General features: G+C 46.5%; 1 protein-coding gene across 1 annotated transcript in view; it reads right to left on the reverse strand.

The window, feature by feature from the left end:
- Positions 1 to 1,118: 1,118 nt before the first annotated feature.
- uroc1 (urocanate hydratase 1) overlaps positions 1,119 to 20,952 on the reverse strand; it is a 226,309-nt gene continuing 206,475 nt past the window's right edge. The window contains exons 17-20 of the mRNA XM_041191845.1: positions 15,301 to 15,400; positions 13,251 to 13,332; positions 2,800 to 2,899; positions 1,119 to 1,315 (exon numbers count right to left, since the gene is read on the reverse strand). Coding sequence (XP_041047779.1) covers positions 1,175 to 1,315; positions 2,800 to 2,899; positions 13,251 to 13,332; positions 15,301 to 15,400 — 423 coding nt within the window. The 3' untranslated portion in view covers positions 1,119 to 1,174. The remainder of the gene's footprint in view (positions 1,316 to 2,799; positions 2,900 to 13,250; positions 13,333 to 15,300; positions 15,401 to 20,952) is intronic.

Raw genomic sequence — 20,952 nt, forward strand, 5'->3', positions numbered from 1 at the left:
TTGGGGCTGTAGAGTTACTTCTCCTCATTCACCAGCAAGTGGCAGCAAAGCACAATGAAGGGACAAAGTACAAATGCAGAAAACTGGGATGAGTGTCGCTATCTCCCCAAAGCGCACTCCCAGAGGATGAGAATCTGTCCCTGGTTCGCATGTTAGGAAACTCCACCCATCGGGACTATTGCAAGGGAAGGTCACAAAAATACCTCATTAGCTGCGAAAATCTCTGGGCTGTCCGAAGGTCAGGAAAAGTGCTGCACAAATACAACTCATTCACCTTGTGGGGGCCCCTTCTAGTTCTGGCTTCTCTGCACTTTGGGTTTGACCTGACAGGAAAAACACTAACTCCAGTTGGTTAAAATAGGAACTGGGCCTGAAACTGCACCAGAACACCCTGATCTGGAGACTCAAAGCTGGACCTCACTCTTCCCAGCTCGGTTTCTTTGGGCCCACTCTCAGAGGAGAGGGTTAAAAGGGAAGAAGACAGGCAGCACCAGTCCTTTCAAATCTCTGTTCCCCTGACATAGACACATGAAACACACCGTCAGTTGGAGACAAATGTAAAACAAATGCTTTCCAGGTCAAAACAGATGTTAAAATTCTCGCAGAGCAATTTGTTAACAGACAAAACCATTAGTTACCTTTCAAACCCGCCCCTTGGTGCTTGGTGTATGTTACACAGGTTTAAAGAGACTTATCACCAAGCCCATCTCACTGATCTGAAACAGTTGGCCTGACGTGTGTGGTTTAAGACAGTGAAACAAGGCAGTCTTATGTAGTTAGAACAAGAGCAATGGTGGCTGCACTCTGCAGTCATCATTCAAGATCATTAACACTGGCAGTTGCCATACAGATCATTTGGAATGGCAACAACCCGCAAAGCACTGCAATTACTCCAATATCCTGTGATAAATGACACCTTAGAGAGAGGCAAATTGAGAAAAAAAAAGATGGTAACAGAAGCTGTTGTGAACAATGTCTTGTTTATTCTCAGACCATTACACGGTTTTGACTCCAAATAATTCACATTTATCTCAGTCAAATTCAGAGAATGATTGGATCTGACAGGGCAGGGGGAAGTGGGGGCGGGGTGGGGGGGGAAAGCGGGGAGGAAGGGGGGAGGTGGGGGGAGGGGGGGATGCGGGTGCACAGTCAGTTTGTGTGGTGGTCCTACTTCCTAATTTTGCAGCGCCTTGTCCAGGATCCCCTCATCTTCGACATGGTGAGGGAGTGTTACCCTCAGGGCACTGTGCTCCTTCATCGTTCTGCAAATCGCCTCGTGGGCCTTGCAACTGCCAGACCAGCAGCGACGAGCGACCTGCAGCACAAAGACATTGCATTTCTATAGCACCTTTCAGACCCTCCGTCCTGTCCCCCCCCCCCCCCCACCCCCCACCCCACCCCCCACTCTCGTGTGCATGTGAAAGATTCCCTGGCACTTTTTCAAAGAAGATTGGGGGAATTCTCTCCAGTGGCCTGGACAATATTTATCCTCAACCGACATCATGAAAAACAGATTATCTTGTCATTATTTAATTGCTGTTTGTGGACATGTGTTGGAAGGATTTGATAATCAGCCTGTGTTGTTAACACACCTTCCTGGACCATCAAGTCCTGGGGTGGGACTTGAACCCCGGGCTGACTCTGAGGCAAGGAGAGTTCCCATTGCACCACAGGACCTCCCTCTGGGCAGTTACTAGACCACAGACAATGGGATTAGTCCTCTTACATCAAAGAAGGTTAAAATGAGATTTAATTTTGAGGAGTTTGGGTAGAGTAAATAACTATTTCCACTGGCTGGAGGGTCGGTAACCAGAGGACACAGGTCAAAGGAATCAGCAAGAACCAGATGTCAGCTGCGATTTTTTTTTATGTAGCAAGCTATTATGATCTGGAATTCCCTCCCCTGGTGTCATATTTGACCCCGAAATGAGCTTCCGACCACATATCTGTGCCATCACTAAGACATATATTCCCATCTCCATAGCGATGCCTGACTCCACCTCACCCCCAGCCCATCTACTGCCCAGTCATGCTTTTATCACCCCCAGACATGACTATTCCAGCACATTCCCTCAAGTCCATAACCTTGAGGCCATCCAACACTCTGCTTTCCCACGTCCTAGCTCACACCATGTCCAAATCAGCCATCACCTCCGTGCTCGCTGACCTGCACTGGCTGCTGGTTAAACAAAGCCTCGATTTTAAAATGATTATCCCTTGTCCCCAATTTCTCCTTGGCCCCTTCCCTAGCTCTGTAACCTCCCCCAAACCTACAGCCCCGTGCGCCTCCTCTCGTGGCCTCAAGTGCATCCCTGATTTTAATCATTCCACCATTTTCTTCAGTTCCCTGGGCCTCGAAGTTCTGGAATTTCCTCCCCAAACCTCTCCACCTCTCTTTCCTCCTTTAAACCTACCTCTTTGACCAAGGTTTTAGTGATCTGAACTAATATCTCCTAATGTGGCTCAGGGTCAAATTTTACTTCATAACACTTATGTGCGGGATGCACTGGGATGGTTTACACGTTCAGGGTGCGATCTAAGTTGTTTTGGAAGTAAACACAACAGTACTAAAAGATATATACTTGAAAAGGAGGAATTCGGAGGTCTTTAGGGAGAGAGCAAGGGAATGGAGGTAATCAGATGGCTCTTTCAAAGAGCCAGCACCGGCACAATGGGCCGAATGTCCTCCTTCTGTGCTGTACCATTTTATGATTTAACACACAAGCAAACATTTGCTGATTTAATCTAATTTCAATAAAAGAGAAAGTAGAAGCATAGTGGAAAAAATCTGTCACTCACCCCATTGGAGACATCCCAGTTTAGCATCATCTTAGCTCGTTCCTCAGCATCCGGAGAGCCATCAAGGACTAGCCCAAAGCCACCATTTATCACCTCTCCCCTGCATACCAATGAGAAACATTCCCAGTCAGTGCATAGCTCCCTCTACACTGTCCGCATCAAACACTCCCAGGACAGGTACAGCACGGGGTTAGATACAGAGTAAAGCTCCCTCTACACCGTCCCCATCAAACACTCCCAGGACAGGTACAGCACGGGGTTAGATACAGAGTAAATCTCCCTCTACACTGTCCCCAACAAACACTCCCAGGACAGGTACAGCACGGGGTTAGATACAGAGTAAAACTCCCTCTACACTGTCCCCATCAAACATTCCCAGGACAGGTACAGCACGGGGTTAGATACAGAGTAAAACTCCCTCTACACCATCCCCATCAAACACTCCCAGGACAGGTACAGCACGGGGTTAGATACAGAGTAAATCTCCCTCTACACCGTCCCCATCAAACACTCCCAGGACAGGTACAGCACGGGGTTAGATATAAGATAAAGCTCCCTCTACACCGTCCCCATCAAACACTCCCAGGGCAGGTACAGCACGGGGTTAGATACAGAGTAAATCTCCCTCTACACTGTCCCCATCAAACACTCCCAGGACAGGTACAGCACGGGGTTAGATATAGAGTAAAGCTCCCTCTACACTGTCCCCATCAATCACTCCCAGGACAGGTACAGCACGGGGTTAGATACAGAGTAAACCTCCCTCTACACCATCCCCATCAAACACTCCCAGGACAGGTACAGCACGGGGTTAGATACAGAGTAAAGTTCCCTCTACACTGTCCCCATCAAACACTCCCAGGACAGGTACAGCACGGGGTTAGATACAGAGTAAAACTCCCTCTACACTGTCCCCATCAAACACTCCCAGGACAGGTACAGCACGGGGTTAGATACAGAGTAAAGCTCCCTCTACACTGTCCCCATCAAACACTCCCAGGACAGGTACAGCATGGGGTTAGATACAGAGTAAAGCTCCCTCTATACTGTCCCATCAACAAGAAAGTGTTGCTGACTCTGGTTGGACAAGTCTCTGGTCATCACATGGCCTCCCACCCTTAGCCATGAGCCACAGGCACGCCATTGGTTGCCTGGCATTAACCATCCTCTTTGTCCCGGCTTCCCAATTCAATTGGAAAGTGACCAGAGTGTTAACTGATTGGTTGATTCTTGACTGTCAGTCAAACAGCTTTTCTTCGCTTCTGCAACACGTTTAGAAATGATAAACAATTTATTCAAAGGAAATGCTGCTATAATATTTCTGCTGGATAATTCCCAGCTTTGACTGGAGATTGATCTTCAATTCTGGCAAATTCCAGAGGGTCTGTGACCTATCGTTGGATGAAAGCAGCCTTGTGCATCAGGGAGACATTGGCCTGGTTTTGCATGGAGTGGGATGACTCGAGAGCTCTTTAAGAATGGCAGGTGGACCTCGATACCGGGATTGTGACCACGTTCCTGGGCTGTGCGATTTTCAAGAATGCCTTTTAAGAGTTCGGGTTCAAGTTGCGAGCCCTCGCCCAGCTCTGCTGACCTCGCTGGCTCCGCTGGGGAGATAGGGATCCCCTCCTCCTTCACAATTTTAATGGAGTCGGGCCTGGTTTTAAAGGGCCCGTGGTTCATGGCACCTCAAAGGTGTCGTGAACCACAGTCTGCATGAGGTAACTTTCAAAAGGTAAGTTCAAAAGGTCCTCCTCATGCCCCCATGCCAAGATATGACCCCCCAACCCACTCCCGATGGCCCAGCATGCCCCCTTTGCCAAGCTATGTCTCCCACCCATCCCCCATGGTCCCTTATGCCCCCGCATCAAGCTTTGTCCTCCACCCACCCCACAGCCTCTTATGCCCCCTATGCCAATTTATGTCATTCTGCCTACCCTCATGGCCCCCCATGCCCCATATGTCAAGTTATTCTGCTTACCATCCATGGGCCCTCATGCTGCCTGTGCCAAGCTATGGCCCTCCCCCCATGGTCCCTGATGACCCCCATGCCAAGCCATGACACTTCCATGCCCATTGATGTACTATACACTATATTAGAACTAATGCACCCTATAGCCAAGAATATATAATGAGGCTTGGCTGAAAGCCCAGACATCCACTACTCTGATGAAACACCTGAGCCCCAGGGAGGACATTGCTTGATTGACAGCTCTGACTCTCTGATCTCTGCTGTCAATTGCACTGTTTATTTGTTCAAGGTTAAGTGATTTCAATTGCCTGCTGTTTCTGTTATAGGAACATAGGAACAGGAGAAGGCCATTCAGCTCATCAAGCCTGCCCCGCCATTCAGTATGATCATGGCTGATCGAACACTTCAATGCCTTTTACCCACACTATCCCCATAACCCTTTACGTTATTGTTAATTAGAAATCTATCAATCTCTACCTTATACATACTCAATGACTGAATTTCCATAACCCTCTGGGGTAGAGAATTCCAAAGATTCACAACCCTCTGAGTTAATAAATTTCTCCTCATCTCGTTCCTAAGTGGCTTCCTTCTTATTTTGAAATTATGTCCCCTGGTTCTAGACTCCCCAATCAGGGGAAACATCTTCCCTGCATCTACCCTGTCTATTCCTGTAAGTATCTTGTAGGTTTCAATGAGGTCATCTCTTATTCTTCGAAACTCTAGAGAATACAGGCCCAGTTTCCCCAATCTCTCTTCATAAGACAGTCCCGCCATCCCAGGAACAAGTCTGGTGAATCTTCGTTGCTCTCCCTCTATGGCAATAATACCCTTTCTGAGGTAAGGGGACCAAAACTGCACACAGCTCTCCAGGTGCAGTCTAACCAAGTTTCTATATAATTGAAGCAAGACTTCACTACTTCTGCACTCAAACCATCTTGTGATAAAGGCTAACATTCCATTAGCTTCCTAATTCCCTGCTGCACCGGCATGTTAGCTTTCAGTGACTTATGGACAAGGACACCCAGGTCCCTTTGTACATCTACACTTTCTAATCTCTCACTGTTTAAGAAATACTCTGCGTATCTTTTCCTTCTACCAAAGTGGATAACCTCACATTTTTCCACATTATATTCCATCTGCCATGTTCTTGTCCACTCACTAAGTCGGTCCAAATCCTCTTGAAGCCACTTTGCATCTTCCTCACAACACACATTCCTGTCTAGTTTTGCATCATCTGCGAACTTGGAAATATTACATTTGGTCCCCACATCCAAATCATTGATATATATTATGAACAGCTGGGGCCCAAATACTGATCCTTGTCGTACCCCACTAGTCACAGTCTGCCAATGTGAGAATGACCCGTTTATTCCTACTATAAAAACAAAAAAACTGCGGATGCTGGAAATCCAAAACAAAAACAAAAACAGAATTACCTGGAAAAACTCAGCAGGTCTGGCAGCATCGGCGGAGAAGAAAAGAGTTGACGTTTCGAGTCCTCATGACCCTTCGACAGAACTTGAAAACCTACAAGATACTTACAGGAATAGACAGGGTAGATGCAGGGAAGATGTTTCCCCTGATTGGGGAGTCTAGAACCAGGGGACATAATTTCAACTTGACAGAACTTTGCTTAAACCAGCTTATATTTCAACTCTTTCTTGGACTCGAACTCAAGTTCTGTCGAAGGGTCATGAGGACTCGAAACGTCAACTCTTTTCTTCTCCGCCGATGCTGCCAGACCTGCTGAGTTTTTCCAGGTAATTCTGTTTTTGTTTTCGTTTATTCCTACTGTCTATTTACTGCCCGATAGCCAATCCTTAATCCATGCCAGCATATTGTCTCCTATCCCATGTGCTTTTATTTTGCTAATCAACCTCCTGTGGGGGACTTTATCAAATGACTTCTGAAAATCCAAGTATACTACCTCCATCGACTCTCCTTTATCAATTTTGTTAATAACATCCTCAAAAAACTCCAACAAGTTTGTCAAACATGATTTCCCATTCACAAATCCATGCTGACTATGCCCAATCAGATCATTATTATCCAAATGTCCATTTATCACATCCTTTACAATAGATTCTAGCTTTTTCCCTACTACTCATGTAAGGCTAACAGGTCTGTAGTTCCCTGTTTTCTCTCTCCCTTCCTTCTTAAATAATGGAGTGACATTTGCTACCTTCCAATCTTCAGGAACCATTCCACAATCTATAGAATTATGGAAAATGATCACCAACGCATCCATTATCTCTATAGCAACCTTTTTCAACACCCTGGCAGAAGTTCAGGTTCCGGGGACTTATCAACTTTCAGACACATTAATTTCCCCAATACAACCTTTTTACTTATATTAGTTTCCTTCAACTCCTCATCCTCCCTAGTTCCTTGGATCTCTAAATCTGGGAGATTTCCTGTGTCTTCCTCAGTGAAAACAGACACAATATAATCATTTAGCTTCTCTGTCATTTCTCTATTCCCCATTGTGAATTCTGCCTGTAGTGGACCCACATTTGTCTTAGTCAAAAGCTTCCTTTTACATGCCTGTAGAAGCTTTTACAGTCCGTTTTTATGTTTTTTGCTAGATTACGTTCATATTCTATTCTCCCTTTCTTTACCAGTTTCTTGGTCTTCCTTTGTTTTTTTCTAAAAAACCTCCCAATCCGCAGGTTTACTACTACTTCTGGCAACTTTATAAGCCTTTTCTTTTAATCTTATACAATCCTTAACTTCCTTTGTCAGCCACGATTGACTGATTTTTTTGGGAACTATGCACCTTGAAGGAATGTATTGGTGCTGTAAGCTATGTAATGGTTCTTTGAAAACTATCCATTGCCCCTGTACAGTCATACCTTTTAATATATTTTCCCAATTCACCTCAGCCAATTTTCCCCTCATACCTTCATAATTTCCTTTATTCGATTTTAACACCCTTCCTTCAGATTGAACTACCTCACTTTCAAACATAATGTAAAATTCTATCATATTGCGGTCACTCATCCCTAAAGGTTCTTTTACGACAAGATAATTAATTAGCCCTTTTTCATTACATAATACTGGATCTAAAGTAGCCTGTCCACTGGTCAATAGCTCAACATACTGCTCTAGAAAACCATCCCTAACACACTCCAGAAACTTGGCTTCCACAGCATTAGTGCTCAATTGGTTTACCCAGTCTACATACAGATTGAAGTCACCCATGATTACTGTATTGCCCATGCTACATGCTTTTCTCATCTCCTGATTAACACCATCTCCCACATTACCATTACCATTTGGTGGCCTATAAGCAACTCCAACCAATGTCTCTGCTGCCCTTTACTGTTTCTTAGCTCCACCCAAACGTATTCCACACATTGTTCTCCTGATCTGAGATCCTCCCTGATTAATGATCTGATTCCATCCCTTATTATCAGCTCAACTCCACCTCCTTTCTCTTCCTGTCTGTCCTTCCTAAACATTGAATATCCGTGAATATTCAGTTCCCAGTCTTGGTCACCATGTTTCCGTGAGGGCAATTATATCATACCCGCTTACCGCTATTTGTGTCTTTAGATCATCTACCTTATTGTGAATGCTGCGCGCATTCAGGTGGAGAGTGTCCTTAACTGTGTTTCTTTGACATCATTCTGCCTTCAAAGCACACTCAATGCTCTGCTTTGTTTCTCCCACCTTCTGGTCTCACTACTACTTCCCTTTGCCAAGGGATGAATTTTTCAGTTGGCGGGCGAGCTGTTCGAGAGGGGACGCGGGCGGGCATGGAGCCAATGGAGGCCTGCCCAGCATAATGTGTGGCCGGTAGCGCTCAGCGCTACCTGTGTGGGTAGAGGAGGAGGGAGAGAATGCATGCGAAAGAGCACAGAGGTCTCCCTGAGGCAGGGAGATCCGGTTGATAATAAAACTTTGTTACAAATAAAGTAAAAAAATTATTTAAACATGTCCCCTCATGTGACAATGTCACACGAGCTGGGACATGTTTGTGAATGTGGAAACAATTATTTAATTATTTTATAAAACCTTCAGGAGACCTCATCCCGCCCGTGGATGAGGTTTCCTGGAAAACGCAAAGGCCGCTTGGGCTCTTTGCCTGCCGCCAACTTTAAGACTGGACGGGCAGCGTTGTTAATGAGCTTTAATTATTTTTTTAATGGCCTTAATAGACTGCTGACAGCTCGGCGAGTGCGCAACCGACTCCGGTGTGCATCCACTGAACGAAATGACGCGTGATGAATCGGGACACACGCCCGATGTCATCTTACGCCATGTTACACGTTGGCGTGTCGGGCCCAATCCCACACGCCAGTGACAATATTCTGGCCCAACTTTACTTTCTTCCAATTTGGGCTTCCCTTCAGGTTCCCACCCCCCTGACAAGCTAGTTTAAATCCACCCCAACAGCATTCGTCAATCTCCCTGCGAGTATATCAGTCCCAGTCCTGTTAAGATGTAACCCATCCAGCTCGTACGGGTCCCACCTGCCCCAGAACTGGTCCCAATGCCTCAGAACCCTGATGCCCTCTCTCCTACACCAGCTTTCCAGTCACGTATTTAATCGATCAAGCCTCCTATTCCTATGCTCACTAGCACGTGGCACTGGGAGTAATCCTGAGATTACTGCTCTGAGGTCCTGCTTTTTAATTTCCTTCCTAACTCCCTGTAATCTGCTTTCAGGACCTCATCCCTCTTCCTACCTATGTCGTTGGTGCCAATGTGGACCAGGACTTCTGGCTGATCCCCCTCCCCCCACAGGGTATCCTGTAGCTGCTCCTTGACCCTGGCACCAGGGAGGCAACACACCATCCTGGAGTCACACTTACTGCTGCAGAAACACCTGCCTGATCCCCTGACTATGGAATCCCCTATCACTATTGCCCTTCCATTCTCCTTCCTCCCCCACTGTACAGCTGGGCTGCCCATGGTGCCCGTGGTGCTCATCAGCGCCCAAAATGGAAAACCGATTAACAAGCAGGATAGACTCAGGGGATTCCTGAACTACCTGCCTGGTTCTCTTAGACTGACTGGTGGTCACCCATTCCCTCTCTGGCTGTACGCTTCTGACCTGCGGGTGTGACCACCTCCCTAAACGTGCTATCCCTGTAGTCCTCTGCCTCGCAGATGCACAATAGTGACTCCAGCCGCCGCTCAAGTTCCGAAACCCGGAGCTCAAGCTTGTGCAGCTGGTAACACTTCCTACAGATGTTTGTCTGGGACGCATGATGTGTCCACAACTTCACACGTACCGCAGGATGCACACTCCACTTGGCCGAGCTGACCTGCTACCCCGTAACTCTAAAAACTATTTATTACACTTAGAGTAAGTAGAATGAGTAGAATAAATTACCAGCAACTTAGGTTTACTACACTTACACTAACTTTATCTTACTTTGGTTTACTTTATTACTCTACATCACTTTGACTTGATTTAACTTTACTTTCCTATTGCTAGCGTTCCTCACTGAAATCCAACTAGCTACTGCTTTATAAATGATACGTTTTTCTAGTTTTAAGCTATTTAAAGACACCCCCTAACAGCAGCTTCTCACCAACTGAAGAACTTACAGTTTTCCTGTGATGTCACCACTTTTTTTCAAACTCAGCCCCCTGCCCAGGTAGAGGTGTCCCTCATAGCTCTGGCTGTCTCCACCCTGGAAGGTGAGTGAAGGCCCCGAGCCTCACCCTCTATTTATCTGCTGCCCAGGTAGAGGTGTCCCTCGCAGGTCCGGCTGTCTCTCCTCCCAGAAGGCAAGTGAAGGCCCCGAGCCTCACCCTCTATTTATGCACTGGCCTGGATGATTGACACTTTTACTGGACTGTAGTGAAAGGATTTTTTTTAACATAGTGAAAAGTAATGACTGAATGGTTATTTTTAAAGCCTTTTTTTTTTACACATCCTATTGTCACTATAGGGTTCATTGGTTCTATCCTGTGTATAGTGGGTGAATAGGTATGGAAGTGACATAGGTTGACAAAGGGGACATGAGGGGCAAGGGGGTGAGTAGGGAGCACAATCTGGCAAAGGAGAAATGGCATGGATGGGCCATGGGGAGTGTGTGGAGGGCGAGGGGAGGGGTGTGAGGAGTGAGGGCCAGAGGGCCTTACGTTTTACATTATAACTGGGGCAAAGACCCACAGCACCAAGATGGGCCTTTCAACCAGCCTGACTCCACACACTGTGTCTGCCTCCGACCCCTTCCCCCGGTCTGGCAGGCCCAACTCCAGCCTGCACCCATCCTCCGCCAGTACCTGCCCCCCACCCCCCACACACAGCCCCCGGCTATGAAAATCCCGCCTTTGTGGGCACATTCTCCCGCGTTGAGCAGGCTGAGCCGGGAATTTCCCCAATTCCTGCTCCCCACCGTTATTCCTAAATGTACACCAGCTACCCCCTCCCGTGACAGCGCTGTGCTGCCTTTTTGTGCTGTTGCTGCTCTGCACCAAGGAGCTGGGCTGAGATCACTCAAAAGTAATTTCAGTTGGATCCTTTCCTCCAGGAAGCTTTCCTTTCATTAACCTGGAGTTAATTGTTGGATAGTTTTCACTCTTTTATCAAAATGACTTTGATCAGTGCTCCTCTGACCTTCCTTCTCATCCCTCCTCAGCCCTGTATACCCCACCCTCACAAGCTGCCCTGCATCTACACCGCACACCTTTCCGCTTTTAATTCTTGCTTTTCCAAGGCTCCGAAACCTTGGAGTCCCTCACCTCTTCAATCTTCCTTTCCTTCACAGATCTACAGGGCTTAAAATCCAAGCTTAACATCGCTGAAGCACTAATGCTGCATTTACTTTGCCTTTTCAGTGTTAAGTTTCTCAGCCTGGCTGGCAACCCATGTTGGAGCCCTAGCATTTTTATCTTAGCTTTGTTTAACGATGAATGTAAATGTGGAAGTGATCCAGTAAGGTTCATATTGAAACGTGCGGAGCATTGCACTCTCCTTACAGTTCACTGTACATTAGGAATTGAATTAAGTCTTCAAGATTCAAATATTCACTGCTGTTGAGAGTTAGCGTAATTGAAGCCACAAGTGAAATAACATTTATGGACTATTGTGGAGGATATTAAAAAGAACCCAACAGTATCTGATATCACCAAAGCTTTCAATGCCAGAACCCAAGTGTTGAACAGATGCTGGATATCTGCAGAGAGTTTTTCATCTTCATCTTCTCTGTGTGAGAAGTAATCCCTTTTGGGCCCTTCATAGAACCTGCTGGATTATCATCTACTGATATCCCCATACAAAGGGGTTTGAATTATGTTGGAGTTGTGCAGAGCACTGGTTCAGTTCAGGGTACCTCAGGGAGGAGATATTGGCCTTTGAAGGGGCACAATCACCAGAAAGAATGCTTTATCGTCCTCCAGATCTCTGCCCATCTTTCCCATTACTCTGTGTTTGATTATTTCTAATCAGGTTTCCGCACTGTCAAAGGACTGAGATAGCCTTACCAAAGTCACAAATGACACCCTTATGTGACTGTGGCTCAGGTAAACTCTTCCTCCTTCCCTTCTCAATCTGTCTTTGACACTGTTGACCACATCATCCTCCTCCAAACCCTCTCCATTGCTGTTCACATTTGAGTCACTCACTAGGGGTAGAGTAGCTCAGGTTGTTTCCCATTGTCTCCCCTATGGTTTTATTTCTGGAGCACCGTCTCTTTTGATGGACTACCACCAAGGCTAAAGAGGCCTACCTTTATGATGTGGAGTGGTCAGAGAGCCAGGCATATTGACCTGCAGAAAGTGCTGGACATTAACTAGTATTTAGAGTTAGCACGCTGACTTCCACCAGTTGAGGATGTCTGATGGGGTCTCGAACCCAACTCCCAGCCCTCCGACTCGGAGAGGATGGTACAAACCCCTGATCTAGTGGGCAGTCGTCTGGATGTGAGTCCTCGTTGGACAGTCTGTTCCATATACAGGGCTATGGGCAAAGTATAGAACTCTCAAGGCCTCACCGATTCCTATCTTTATAACCTCCTCCAGTCCTACAGCTTTCCAAGGTCTCCTCTAATTCCGGCCTCTTGAGCATCCCCGATTTTAATCTCTCCACCACTGGCATCCGTGCCTTCAACTGCCTGGACCCAAGCTCTGGAATTCCCTCCCTAAAACTCTCTGCCTCTGCCTCTCTATCTCACTCCCCTCCTTTGAGAATCTCTTTAAAACCCACCTCTTTGACCAAACTTTTGATCACCTGTCCTAATATCTCCTCAGCGTCAAATTTTGTTTTATAATGCTCCTGTGAAGCACCTTGGGACATTTTATTACATTAGAGACTCTTATATATGAACAATTTGTTGTGGTCATTAACTCTTTCAAAGGGCCAGTACCGGCACAATGGGCTGAGTGTCCTCCTCCTGTGCTGTATGATTCTACTGCAGTCTCTGCTCGCCAGGATTTGAACCTTTCACCTCCTCCAAGGTGGGCGACTCTGTCGCTCAGCTAAAGGTTCAATCATTAGCATGTTTCGTTTCACACTCACCATCCCACACCTCCACCGTTGTGCAAAGCTACCCAAGTTGCTCCTCGGAAAGAATCACCAACAAAGTTCTGCACCGCCATGTCTGGGAATAAAGAGGGGAAACATGGGCAATGTTAGTCATACTGTTCAGAGCGAGTGGTGTTTGGCTTCTGATTAGCAAACACCATCCATTTATCACCCTTTCCTCCTGTTGAGCCTTCTCCTCTTAGTTTTCCATGGATGTGTTTGGGACATTCTGGAATGCTGTCAGTGGAGCTGGTGCCTGGGCGTTCCTCATGTTTGGAGTGGGCATTGTCACAGGGAAGTCCAGCAGTAAACTGAAGAGGAGCAACATTGACTTGCATTTATATAGCGCCTTTAATGCCCCCAAGGTGCTTCACAGGAGCGATTATTAAACAGAAAACTTGACACCGAGTCATGTAAGGGCGTGTTCAGGTAAGTGACCGAAAAACTTGGTCCAAAAGTTTAAGTTATAAGGACGTCTTAAAGGAAGAGAGAGGTGGAGTAGTTTAGGGAGGAAGTTACATGCATAGGACTGCATAGGATATACGACACAGAAACAGGCCATTTGGCCCAACCAGTCCATGCTGGTGTTTATGCTCCACTTGAGCCTCCTCCCACTTTTACTCATCCAACCCTTTTAGAATTCTAGAGCTTAGGTCTTAGCAGCTGAAAGCACGGCCACCAATGGTGGAGCGATTCAAATTGGTGATGCTCAAGAGGCTGGAACTGGAGGAACACAGAGATCCCACCGGATTGTAGGGGCTGGAGGAAGTTCCAGGGATAGAGAGGATTGTAGGGGCTAGAGGAGCTTACAGAGATAGGGAATGGGGAAACCATTGAACATGAGGATGAGAATTTTAAAACTGGGGCATTGCAAGACCGGGAGCCGATGTGGGTGAACAATCACAGGGGGGTCATGAGTGAGTGGGGTTTAGTGCAAAGGGTTTGCAGCAGAGCTTTGACTGAGCTGAAGTTGACGGAGGGTGGGAAGTGGGAAGCCAGCCTAGAGTGTGTTGAAATAGTCAGCTCCACGGGTAATAAAAGATGGTTTCAGCAGCTGATGATTGCTGCAATGGGTGATTTTTGATCCCCCCCCACCCATGCCCACAATGCACCAGCAGGATTTTTAGACTTTCTGCCTGTCAATCTCCAGCTGCCAGAAGTCCCCCCCACCCCCTCTCCAGTCTCAGTGGCCTGCCCACAGTTCCTGACAGAAGTGTCTGAGCCATGGTTATTCTTGGGCCAAGACAGCAGAATCAGGTGTGGAGAGACCTTGACATTTACAACGCACGTAATCTGTGGCCTGTTAAAGGCCCACAGAGAAGGTCTTTTGGTGCAGTGGGTAGCATCTCTGCCTCTGATCCTGGACCACTGGATTCACGTCCCATTCCAAGATTTGATGGCCAAAGAAGGTGCGTTTGCAATCTGGCCAAACAGGCTGAATATCAACTTACAAATCTTTCCAACACATGCCAATGGCAGGCGGTGAGAACGGGAGAGATTCCTGGTCAACCATGTGATAGAAAGGATGTTGGAGCCTCTGCCATCACTGTCCATATCTCCAGACTACATGTAAAAGTGTATGTTGCCACAGCAACTGGGATGCCTTGGGCAGCCGCTTGATTCAGTTGGCTGGAGGGCCGGTGTCGATCAGATTGGTGCTAATAGCATGGGGTTTGATCCCTGTTCCGGCTGGGGTGGATTTGGGACCTGCCTCCTTGCCCTACACGCGGTGGAGGTCACGGTGCTGTGGGTCAGACTGGGCTTCAGGCAGGGAGCTGAAGATGAAAAGGGAAAGAGTGGGCAGGGTGGCAGTAAGTTGGACAACTCTTTCAAAGAGTCAACACAGGTCCATGGTTCAAGGTCAACTGAGATTGATAGGTTTTTTTGTTAGGTAAGTGTGTTGAGTTACAGGACCACAGTGGGTGGATGGAGTTCAGTCATGACCTAACTGAATGGCAGACAGTACAGACTCGAAGGGCTGAATGGCCTCTTCCCATTCCACTGACGCTTCTTTTATAGAGTCCATCCAGCGAATGAAACCAACCTGCACAAAATGCTGATCCATCGTAAATGTTCGAGGTTTCTCTGTACGGGCTGTCTGTCCCGCTGACATCGTGGTGGTCCCGACTAATCACCACAGGAGCCTGTTGAGTTAACAGAGATTCTGTTAAACTGGAACGAGATGACCTTGTGTAAAATTAAACTCTGAAAGCTTTTACGTATCCGGAAAAGTTGAACAGGCCGGGGCGCTTTTTGCTAGTAGGGAGAAGGCTGAGGGGTGACCTGATAGGGACCGTTAAAATTAGAAAGGGTTTTGACATGGTCAGTGTGAATGGTCAGTGTGAATGGTCAGTGTGACATGGTCAATGTGACATGGTCAGTGTGACATGGCCAGTGTGACATGGTCAATGTGAATGGTCAGTGTGAATGGTCAGTGTGACATGGTCAGTGTGACATGGTCAATGTGACATGGTCAATGTGACATGGTCAGTGTGACATGGTCAGTGTGACATGGTCAGTGTGAATGGTCAATGTGACATGGTCAATGTGACATGGTCAGTGTGAATGGTCAGTGTGAAAGATCAGTGTGACATGGTCAATGTGAATGGTCAGTGTGACATGGTCAATGTGAATGGTCAGTGTGAATGGTCAGTGTGAATGGTCAGTGTAACATGGTCAGTGTGACATGGTCAGTGTGACATGGTCAGTGTGAATGGTCAGTATGACATGGTCAATGTGAATGGTCAGTGTGAATGGTCAGTGTGACATGGTCAATGTGACATGGTCAGTGTGACATGGTCAGTGTGAATGGTCAGTGTGACATGGTCAATGTGAATGGTCAGTGTGACATGGTCAGTGTGACATGGTCAGTGTGAATGGTCAATGTGACATGGTCAGTGTGACATGGTCAATGTGAATGGTCAATGTGACATGGTCAATGTGACATGGTCAGTGTGAATGGTCAGTGTGAATGGTCAGTGTGAATGGTCAGTGTGACATGGTCAATGTGAATGGTCAGTGTGAATGGTCAGTGTGACATGGTCAGTGTGAATGGTCAGTGTGAATGGTCAGTATGACATGGTCAGTGTGAATGGTCAGTGTGAATGGTCAGTGTGACATGGTCAATGTGAATGGTCAGTGTGACATGGTCAGTGTGACGTGGTCAATGTGACATGGTCAATGTGACATGGTCAGTGTGAATGGTCAGTGTGACATGGTCAATGTGACATGGTCAGTGTGACATGGTCAGTGTGACATGGTCAATGTGAATGGTCAATGTGACATGGTCAATGTGACATGGTCAGTGTGAATGGTCAGTGTGACATGGTCAATGTGACATGGTCAGTGTGACATGGTCAGTGTGAATGGTCAATGTGAATGGTCAATGTGACATGGTCAATGTGACATGGTCAGTGTGAATGGTCAGTGTGACATGGTCAATGTGACATGGTTAATGTGACATGGTCAGTGTGAATGGTCAGTGTGAATGGTCATTGTGACATGGTCAATGTGACATGGTCAATGTGAATGGTCAGTGTGAATGGTCAGTGCGACATGGTCAATGTGACATGGTCAGTGTGACATGGTCAGTGTGAATGGTCAGTGTGAATGGTCAATGTGAATGGTCAATGTGAATGGTCAATTTGACATGGTGAGTGTGAATGGTCAGTGTGAATGGTCAATGTGAATGGTCAGTGTGAATGGTCAGTGTGAATGGTCAATGTGAATGGTCAATATGACATGGTCAGTGTGAATGGTCAGTGTGACATGGTCAGTGTGACATGGTCAGTGTGACATGGTCAGTGTGAATGGTCAATGTGACATGGTCAATGTGACATGGTCAATGTGAATGGTCAGTGTGACATGGTAAATGTGACATGGTCAGTGTGACATGGTCAGTGTGAATGGTCAATGTGACATGGTCAATGTGACATGGTCAGTGTGAATGGTCAGTGTGACATGGTCAATGTGAATGGTCAGTGTGAATGGTCAGTGTGACATCGTCAGTGTGACATGGTCAATGTGAATGGTCAGTGTGAATGGTCAGTGTGACATCGTCAGTGTGACATGGTCAATGTGAATGGTCAGTGTGAATGGTCAGTGTGACATGGTCAATATGAATGGTCAGTGTGACATGGTCAGTGTGACATGGTCAATGTGACATGGTCAGTGTGAATGGTCAATGTGAATGGTCAGTGTGACATGGTCAATGTGACATGGTCAATGTGACATGGTCAGTGTGACATGGTCAGTGTGAATGGTCAGTGTGACATGGTCAGTGTGACATGGTCAGTGTGACATGGTCAATGTGAATGGTCAATGTGACATGGTCAATGTGACATGGTCAGTGTGAATGGTCAGTGTGACATGGTCAGTGTGACATGGTCAGTGTGAATGGTCAATGTGACATGGTCAGTGTGAATGGTCAGTGTGAATGGTCAGTGTGACATGGTCAATATGAATGGTCAGTGTGACATGGTCAGTGTGACATGGTCAATGTGACATGGTCAGTGTGAATGGTCAATGTGAATGGTCAGTGTGACATGGTCAATGTGACATGGTCAATGTGACATGGTCAGTGTGAATGGTCAGTGTGAATGGTCAGTGTGACATGGTCAGTGTGACATGGTCAGTGTGACATGGTCAATGTGAATGGTCAATGTGACATGGTCAATGTGACATGGTCAGTGTGAATGGTCAGTGTGAATGGTCAGTGTGACATGGTCAGTGTGACATGGTCAGTGTGAATGGTCAGTGTGTACATGGTCAGTGTGACATGGTCAGTGTGACATGGTCAATGTGAATGGTCAGTGTGAATGGTCAGTATGACATGGTCAGTGTGAATGGTCAGTGTGAATGGTCAGTGTGACATGGTCAATGTGAATGGTCAGTGTGACATGGTCAATGTGACATGGTCAGTGTGACATGGTCAGTGTGACATGGTCAGTGTGAATGGTCAGTGTGACATGGTCCAATGTGAATGGTCAGTGTGACATGGTTAATGTGACATGGTCAGTGTGACATGGTCAGTGTGAATGGTCAGTGTGAATGGTCAGTGTGACATGGTCAATGTGACATGGTCAATGTGACATGGTCAGTGTGACATGGTCAGTGTGAATGGTCAATGTGAATGGTCAATGTGACATGGTCAGTGTGAATGGTCAGTGTGAATGGTCAGTGTGACATGGTCAATGTGACATGGTCAATGTGAATGGTCAGTGTGAATGGTCAGTGTGACATGGTCAATGTGACATGGTCAATGTGACATGGTCAGTGTGAATGGTCAGTGTGACATGGTCAGTGTGACATGGTCAATGTGAATGGTCAGTGTGAATGGTCAGTGTGAATGGTCAGTGTGAATGGTCAGTATGACATGGTCAGTGTGAATGGTCAGTGTGAATGGTCAGTGTGACATGGTCAGTGTGACATGGTCAATGTGAATGGTCAATGTGAATGGTCAGTGTGACATGGTCAGTGTGACATGGTCAATGTGACATGGTCAATGTGACATGGTCAATGTGAATGGTCAGTGTGAATGGTCAATGTGACATGGTCAATGTGACATGGTCAGTGTGAATGGTCAATGTGAATGGTCAATGTGACATGGTCAATGTGACATGGTCAATGTGAATGGTCAGTGTGAATGGTCAGTGTGACATGGTCAGTGTGACATGGTCAGTGTGACATGGTCAGTGTGATATGGTCATTGTGAATGGTCAATGTGACATGGTCAGTGTGAATGGTCAGTGTGACAGGGTCAGTGTGACAGGGTCAGTGTGACATGGTCAGTGTGACATGGTCAATGTGAAAGGTCAATGTGACATGGTCAGTGTGACATGGTCAGTGTGAATGGTCAGTGTGACATGGTCAGTGTGACATGGTCAGTGTGAATGGTCAATGTGACATGGTCAGTGTGACATGGTCAATGTGAATGGTCAATGTGACATGGTCAATGTGACATGGTCAGTGTGAATGGTCAGTGTGAATGGTCAGTGTGAATGGTCAGTGTGACATGGTCAATGTGAATGGTCAGTGTGAATGGTCAGTGTGACATGGTCAGTGTGAATGGTCAGTGTGAATGGTCAGTATGACATGGTCAGTGTGAATGGTCAGTGTGAATGGTCAGTGTGACATGGTCAATGTGAATGGTCAGTGTGACATGGTCAGTGTGACGTGGTCAATGTGACATGGTCAATGTGACATGGTCAGTGTGAATGGTCAGTGTGACATGGTCAATGTGACATGGTCAGTGTGACATGGTCAGTGTGACATGGTCAATGTGAATGGTCAATGTGACATGGTCAATGTGACATGGTCAGTGTGAATGGTCAGTGTGACATGGTCAATGTGACATGGTCAGTGTGACATGGTCAGTGTGAATGGTCAATGTGAATGGTCAATGTGACATGGTCAATGTGACATGGTCAGTGTGATATGGTCAGTGTGAATGGTCAGTGTGACATGGTCAATGTGACATGGTTAATGTGACATGGTCAGTGTGAATGGTCAGTGTGAATGGTCATTGTGACATGGTCAATGTGACATGGTCAATGTGAATGGTCAGTGTGAATGGTCAGTGCGACATGGTCAATGTGACATGGTCAGTGTGACATGGTCAGTGTGAATGGTCAGTGTGAATGGTCAATGTGAATGGTCAATGTGAATGGTCAATTTGACATGGTCAGTGTGAATGGTCAGTGTGAATGGTCAATGTGAATGGTCAGTGTGAATGGTCAGTGTGAATGGTCAATGTGAATGGTCAATATGACATGGTCAGTGTGAATGGTCAGTGTGACATGGTCAGTGTGACATGGTCAGTGTGAATGGTCAATGTGACATGGTCAATGTGACATGGTCAATGTGAATGGTCAGTGTGACATGGTAAATGTGACATGGTCAGTGTGACATGGTCAGTGTGAATGGTCAATGTGACATGGTCAATGTGACATGGTCAGTGTGAATGGTCAGTGTGACATGGTCAATGTGAATGGTCAGTGTGAATGGTCAGTGTGACATCGTCAGTGTGACATGGTCAATGTGAATGGTCAGTGTGAATGGTCAGTGTGACATCGTCAGTGTGACATGGTCAATGTGAATGGTCAGTGTGAATGGTCAGTGTGACATGGTCAATATGAATGGTCAGTGTGACATGGTCAGTGTGACATGGTCAATGTGACATGGTCAGTGTGAATGGTCAATGTGAATGGTCAATGTGAATGGTCAGTGTGACATGGTCAATGTGACATGGTCAATGTGACATGGTCAATGTGACATGGTCAGTGTGACATGGTCAGTGTGAATGGTCAGTGTGACATGGTCAGTGTGACATGGTCAGTGTGACATGGTCAATGTGAATGGTCAATGTGACATGGTCAATGTGACATGGTCAGTGTGAATGGTCAGTGTGACATGGTCAGTGTGACATGGTCAGTGTGAATGGTCAATGTGACATGGTCAGTGTGAATGGTCAGTGTGAATGGTCAGTGTGACATGGTCAATATGAATGGTCAGTGTGACATGGTCAGTGTGACATGGTCAATGTGACATGGTCAGTGTGAATGGTCAATGTGAATGGTCAGTGTGACATGGTCAATGTGACATGGTCAATGTGACATGGTCAGTGTGAATGGTCAGTGTGAATGGTCAGTGTGACATGGTCAGTGTGACATGGTCAGTGTGACATGGTCAATGTGAA

Source organism: Carcharodon carcharias, chromosome 7, assembly GCF_017639515.1.
Source record: "Carcharodon carcharias isolate sCarCar2 chromosome 7, sCarCar2.pri, whole genome shotgun sequence".
NCBI lineage: Eukaryota > Metazoa > Chordata > Chondrichthyes > Lamniformes > Lamnidae > Carcharodon > Carcharodon carcharias.